The sequence below is a fragment of the Colias philodice genome, chromosome 2 (assembly GCF_061535455.1).
Source record: "Colias philodice isolate Cphi_HAF_F1 chromosome 2, ilColPhil1 Martin Lab GWU primary, whole genome shotgun sequence".
Classification (NCBI taxonomy): domain Eukaryota; kingdom Metazoa; phylum Arthropoda; class Insecta; order Lepidoptera; family Pieridae; genus Colias; species Colias philodice.
Genome location: NC_143087.1, coordinates 3,851,417 through 3,857,435, shown reverse-complemented (window position 1 = coordinate 3,857,435; position 6,019 = coordinate 3,851,417). Strand labels below are relative to the sequence as shown.

The following is a 6,019-nucleotide window of genomic DNA, read 5'->3' as shown; positions in this document are numbered from 1 at the left end:
AATCTTGGACGGTACCAGTCGGGAACTGAATAATAATGATCCTATTCAAAAACAAGCTTTTTTGTATTGTAATAGAAGAAATAGAAATAAAAAATAATAATACTTATAATATTTTGTTTTATTCAGAAATCCTTATGAAACAGATAAAAATAGCGTTATATAATAAAACTACCTATAATAATAGTTATAGGCGGTATAGTTATACATTTATATGTAATAGTCCGGACATCGCTCGATAGATGGCGCCCATTCATTTTTAGCACTGTTTACTCTATACCCGTATATTCAATGTACTCTGTGCAGCAGTGTTTTTGTTTGCCTGCAAAAAAGAATTTTAGTTTGTTTATTTCTTGGTAATATATGCTTATTATTAATGATTTAATAGTTTTAAATATAATTTTAGTCACAGGGCTGTCGCAGCTATACATGGTTTCTTCGTAAAGAAATAAGACTGGGTCAAAACAAGAAATAACAATGAATAAATCAAGGTATGATAAAATATTGTTTTGTCAGTTTTTGTTCAATAAATTTATGAGACCTTTCACAAATTGATTCGCTTTTTATGTAATTTTACATTGCAGGTTCTCTATGTTGCTCTTAGAGCCAGGAGAAATATATTTCGAAGATTATTCTTGTACTATGAATGATAACAATACATTAACAAGTGGAATCTTAACACCGGGTCGTTTAAAAATCTGCTCAAAATCTCTTGTATTTGAACCTAGGGATTGGGTGAAACCTTTAATAAAATTACATTTAAAAGAATGTATACAGATATCAGAGGTACATGGCTGTGATAAGAAAAATGTGATAAGAGTTGAGATGAAGCAGTATTGTGAAATGTTAGAAGATAATATTTTAGCTCCTTACAAATTTAAATATGAGAGCAAAGACTTTTATTTCTTCTTGGACTTTGTTTCTGTGGACGAATGTTTGTCTGAAATGCTGCAATTGCATAGAGCATCATCTTTGCATGCACCAGAGCACAATAGTATGATAGCTACCATCATGCACTCTAGGTACATGAGGATGGTGTTTGATCCTGTCATGATGGATGATTATACAGAAGAAATACTATGTGAATTTCAAGTTGAAAAAATATCACCTCTAGTTAGGCATCAAGGAAAACTAGCTCTTACACCTACTACTCTTTATTTTCAACCCTTTAATAATATTGAGTGTGTAAGTATATTATATTAAAAGTGTAATCTAACTAGTATATACCATACTACAATCCTATTTATATAAGTTCGTTTTATTCTAGAGTCCTATTCTGAAAGTGAAGCTTGCACAAGTTAAGAGGATGTATAAAAGAAGATTTTTACTCAGGCAAGTTGTATGTATCAATATTATGGTGTTTGTTTGCTTATATCTCTAACATTAGTTAATATGTATTTTTTTTTAATAATAATAAGATATTGTTGCTTTATCATTAATAGAGTATTTGACTTAAAATTAATTTTGTATGCAATTTCAGGGCCTCGAAATATATAGCGCAGAAGATAGTTCAATACCACATATTTATTTAACATTTCAAAGTACAGAAGATAGAAATAAGGTATACAATATTTTAGAAGGGTTACCTGATGTGAAGTTAGAGAGAGTTCATGTGGAGGAGATGACATTGCAATGGCAAAATGGAATAGTATCTAATTATGACTATCTCACATATCTTAATTGGTAATGTATTTGAATATCATAGTTTATTTAATATATTAATATAAATTGGGTATATGTAGTTGTCAAAAACCAACAATTTTTTAAATTCATAAGACTGGGATATACATACCAGATGTTTGTATAGTTTTATTATTTTTCTGTTAAGTTAAAAAGAGATATATAATAGAATAATAATTTTCACAATCTCAGAAAGAAAGATCTAATAAATTAATGTTTGCTTATACCTAATATAAAATAAATTCAGCCTTGCAGATCGGAGTAAAAATGATCTCACACAATATCCAGTCTTTCCATGGGTAGTTGCGGATTACACTTCAGATATATTAGATTTAAATAATATAGAAACATTTAGAGACTTATCAAAACCTATGGGAGCTTTGAATCCAGAACGGCTAGAAAAATTACTAGAGAGATATCACGAAATGTGTGACCCAAAGTTTTTATATGGTTCACATTATTCTGCACCAGGTCTAGTTCTCTTTTATTTGGTAAGAATATGTATAAAATATAAAATGAATACACACCTGAAAAAGTAATATATTCATAATGTATATGTATATGTATATTTTCAGGTCAGAAAATATCCGCAGTATATGCTGTGCCTTCAAAATGGAAGGTTTGACCATCCAGACAGGATGTTCAATTCAGTTAAAGACGTTTATAGTAATTGCTTGAGGAACATGTCTGATTTTAAAGTAAGAAATTGTTTGGATTTCAAGAAGGATAAATACCTAATTATAGTTAATAAATACCTAATTATAGTGAATGCTTTACAGGAATTGGTTCCAGAATTCTATGATACTAATGGCAAAGGTGACTTTTTGGTTAATAATTATGATATCGATTTTGGTGAACGTCATGATGGGGCCAAAGTGGATAGTGTGAAACTCCCAGCATGGGCCAGTTCTCCGGAGGACTTTATAAGTAAACTGCGAATGGCGTTAGAATCTGATTATGTTTCCAGGCATTTGCATTTGTGGATTGATCTCATATTTGGTTATAAACAGAGAGGTGAAGAAGCTGTTAAAGCTTATAATGGTGTGTATTTTAATAATTGCATTTGAATAGATTTTTAATTTTAAGTACCTATAACACAGTTTTAAATGTTTAAAAATGCCTTTTCTTACCAATTTAATATGACTTAAAAATGGGTAATATTACAAATAAGGACATAATATCATTATATTCCAGTCTTCCATCATGTTTGTTATGAGGGATCGGTCGATCTCGAAAGTATATACGATATGAATGATAAGCACGCTTTAGAGGTACAGATTATGGAGTTTGGACAAGTGCCTAAGCAATTGTTTACGAAACCTCATGTACGGAAAATTGTGTCGAAAGTAGCAAAGCCACTACCTAATTCATTGCCTCATGAATACAAAATGGAATGTGTCGATGAAATCAAGCTGCATAAAGAGGCAGTAACGTGTGTGCTTCGAGATGGTTCTAGAATTGTTTCTGTTGGAAAAGATGGGACGTTGAAAGTATATGATATAGAAGGCAAGAAGCAAATAAGGAGTGTGATACTTAGTACCACTCCTTTGAGCTCTTGCGTGATGATTGACGAACATACCGTTGCGGCTGGCGCTTGGGATAATGAAATGTAAGCATACAAATTTAATAAAATATTATAATTCTTCTATCCTAAAATGTTAAATTTATATGCATTGAAGTTTTTTACTTTTTGTATTTAATAGTCGCAGTACTGTACGCCTAGGTGTACCGCTTCATAAAAAAAAGTGAAGCAGATTATCTGATACTTAGTGACAATTGCTGACCATAGGATAGTTAAATGTGAAAGACATTGTTCTTTTATAACGTTACTCATGTAATATTATTCTTGTTTTAGATACTTATATGACGTGGAATATGGACGTGTGGTTGAAAGTTTTCGAGCTCACGATGATTCTGTTAGTTGCCTACTGTGGTTGGACAGAGGTAATATAATTATTACATTCATGTAGAATAAAAATCATTTATTTTTTATTTAGCTTGATTCAAAGTTAATCAAGTTTAATAAAGAAAAACATTTTATGTTTTTCAGAACGGCTTTTAATATCAGGAGGGTGGGATTGCGTTGTACGTGTATGGGGTAGTGTTGGGAAAATGGGGCAGGCTTTGAAAGGGTTGAAGGCAGAATTTGACCACGATGGGAAGATTACCGTCCTTTCTTATAGGTAAGCCTTATTTACATTGCCTCACTATACTATAAGAAAGAGATTTAATTTTTGAAAGTGTATTTCAAAACGTGCGTTTTAAAAAAGAAAATCGCTTTAATATTAACGTAAAAAAACAAATGAAACAAAAAAAAACAATCTGTTTTCCAGAGACTTCAAAATCAATTACTTTTTTTTCTTTGCAGAAGACGAAACTACGAATTGGACATACTAGCAGGCACGACTGACGGTGAAGTATTTATTTGGGAGTACAGGTCGAAGGATTTGCTGAACAAAATAAAGATCCATTCGTCTCCAGTATGCGGAGTATCGTTTCTCTCTGCCGATAGAATAGTCACTCTATGTGAAGATGGTGATATGACAGTCACGGATTTGAGCGTGTTGAATACGGTAAGTTAAAAAAAAATATCTCACTGATAAATAAAGAAGAAAGATTCATGTTTTATTTTAATTTGTTTAGTTCTTGGTACGAAATCTGTACCTTTTCATTGTTTTTTGATTTGATTTGAAATCTCAAAAATGACTACCGATTTCCAAAATTCTTCGTTCGTGGAATTGTGGATTTTATGATCTTTCACTATCCCTTAGTGACATCGATATTTATCCTTCTTATATTTATTATATTATGACATTAATAATTATATAGGTGTTCGAGAAGCGCGCGTGCGTGGCGGGCCGCTCGCTGTGCAGCGACGGCGCGAGCGCGGTGTGGCTCGGCGCGCGCAAGCAGCTGCTGCTGTGGGACATGCTCACGGCCACGTGCCTCGCTGAGCACGACGTGCATGATGGTACGAATTTGTTACACAGGTGTTCGACAAGTACTGCTAAGTATCATCAAAATTCGTTCAGTTATTTTCGTGTGCAAGGGTAATAAACAACCACAGAACATATAAAAGAGGTTAGAAAGGCGTTGCAGGCGGGGCAGACGCGCCAAGGATATGAGCACTGCTCACATCTATGCGATCGCGCTGTTTAGTCACTCGCTATCTGCAACGGAGAGAAGTACTGCGAACGCAGCGACAAAATTATGAGAACATGGCTTCATGTGCGGTAATTATTTGCCGTGCAAGAATCAAAGTGCTTAACTTAAACAAAGGAAGCATTTCATTTTATCGGAAAGTAAAAAAACAACGATATTTTAGTATAAGTCTTTCAAAATGTCCTTCAAATAATTCATTACCCAAAAATATACATTGCGGGCTGCATTTGCTCGTCATTTTCAACTCGTCAATTAGAACGCGTAATTGTAGTGCGTACAAGTGCGTAGCATCGCGGTATTAGCTCTAGTGCTGGGCGTAGTTAACGTAGGCGCGTTAAGAGCGCGCTATGCGTCCACGCTTGCAGCGAACATGCAATGAAAGGCAGAATTATACATTTCATGTTACGTTTCACCAGTCTGTACCCACCTTTACATGCTTAAAATATGTTCTAATTGTGTTTTATTTCGTTTGTTTTGGTGACATAACGTTATGCTAATTTTATCTTTCACGTAACTCGAGTTACACGTATCGTTATGTATGTATTCAGATGACTTGCATTTATTTTAAATTATATCTATACATATTTTATTTTTTTCAGATATGGTGCAGAGTATTTTCTTCGATGGAAAATCAGAAACTTTAATAACTGCCAGTGCGGATAAGACAATAAAAATATGGAGTCTCAATAAAAATTCTTGACAACAAAGTTATGCTAAAAATCTCCAGAGTATTGTTAGATTAAGCTATGATATGTATGTCAGTTTTGTATAACTATAAAAATATAGTATTTTTTTATATATATAATGGAGTTTTATTGTGGTATCATATTAACATTTATGAATGCGTACAGCGTAAGAGGTGTAAGCGCGACTGACGTACGCACTGATGGTCCGTGAAGCTCTGCAACCGGCCTAAGAATTTTTAACTATATTTTATTTTTTGGCAATATATTACATATATGAATCAAGTAGGTACATTTTATTTTATTTCATTTCTTTAAAATTCAGGTACTACGATTTATAATATATTTGTATTTTGTTGTACGAAAATATTTACGAAAACATAGACTGGCTATGCTACAACGTGCCCTAAAATCTAAATCATTCTGACGACCGGAAAATCGATCCACGTAAATTAATACGTTGATCCTGTTTTATATTAGTTAAATATAGTAAAATT

The 6,019-nt window shown here is 32.9% G+C and overlaps 1 protein-coding gene across 1 annotated transcript; it reads left to right on the top strand.

The window, feature by feature from the left end:
* The first annotated feature begins 306 nt into the window (after nt 1-306).
* LOC149490286 (protein FAN-like) lies at nt 307-5,618 on the top strand. The gene is made up of 13 exons (XM_089702427.1): nt 307-488; nt 582-1,182; nt 1,265-1,336; nt 1,478-1,680; nt 1,925-2,168; nt 2,253-2,375; nt 2,457-2,718; nt 2,872-3,286; nt 3,533-3,621; nt 3,728-3,860; nt 4,046-4,250; nt 4,507-4,648; nt 5,439-5,618. The coding sequence occupies exons 1-13, from the start codon at nt 475-477 to the stop codon at nt 5,537-5,539; spliced, it is 2,604 nt and encodes an 867-aa protein (XP_089558553.1). The 5' UTR covers nt 307-474; the 3' UTR covers nt 5,540-5,618.
* The last annotated feature ends 401 nt before the right edge of the window (nt 5,619-6,019 follow it).

What these genes read in the sequence shown, in the direction of transcription:
- LOC149490286 (XM_089702427.1), top strand. An exon ending in GTCTAGTTCTCTTTTATTTG is followed by an intron (nt 2,169 to 2,252) that starts GTAAGAATATGT and finishes GTATATTTTCAG; the next exon opens with GTCAGAAAATATCCGCAGTA. An exon ending in ATTACCGTCCTTTCTTATAG is followed by an intron (nt 3,861 to 4,045) that starts GTAAGCCTTATT and finishes TTTTCTTTGCAG; the next exon opens with AAGACGAAACTACGAATTGG.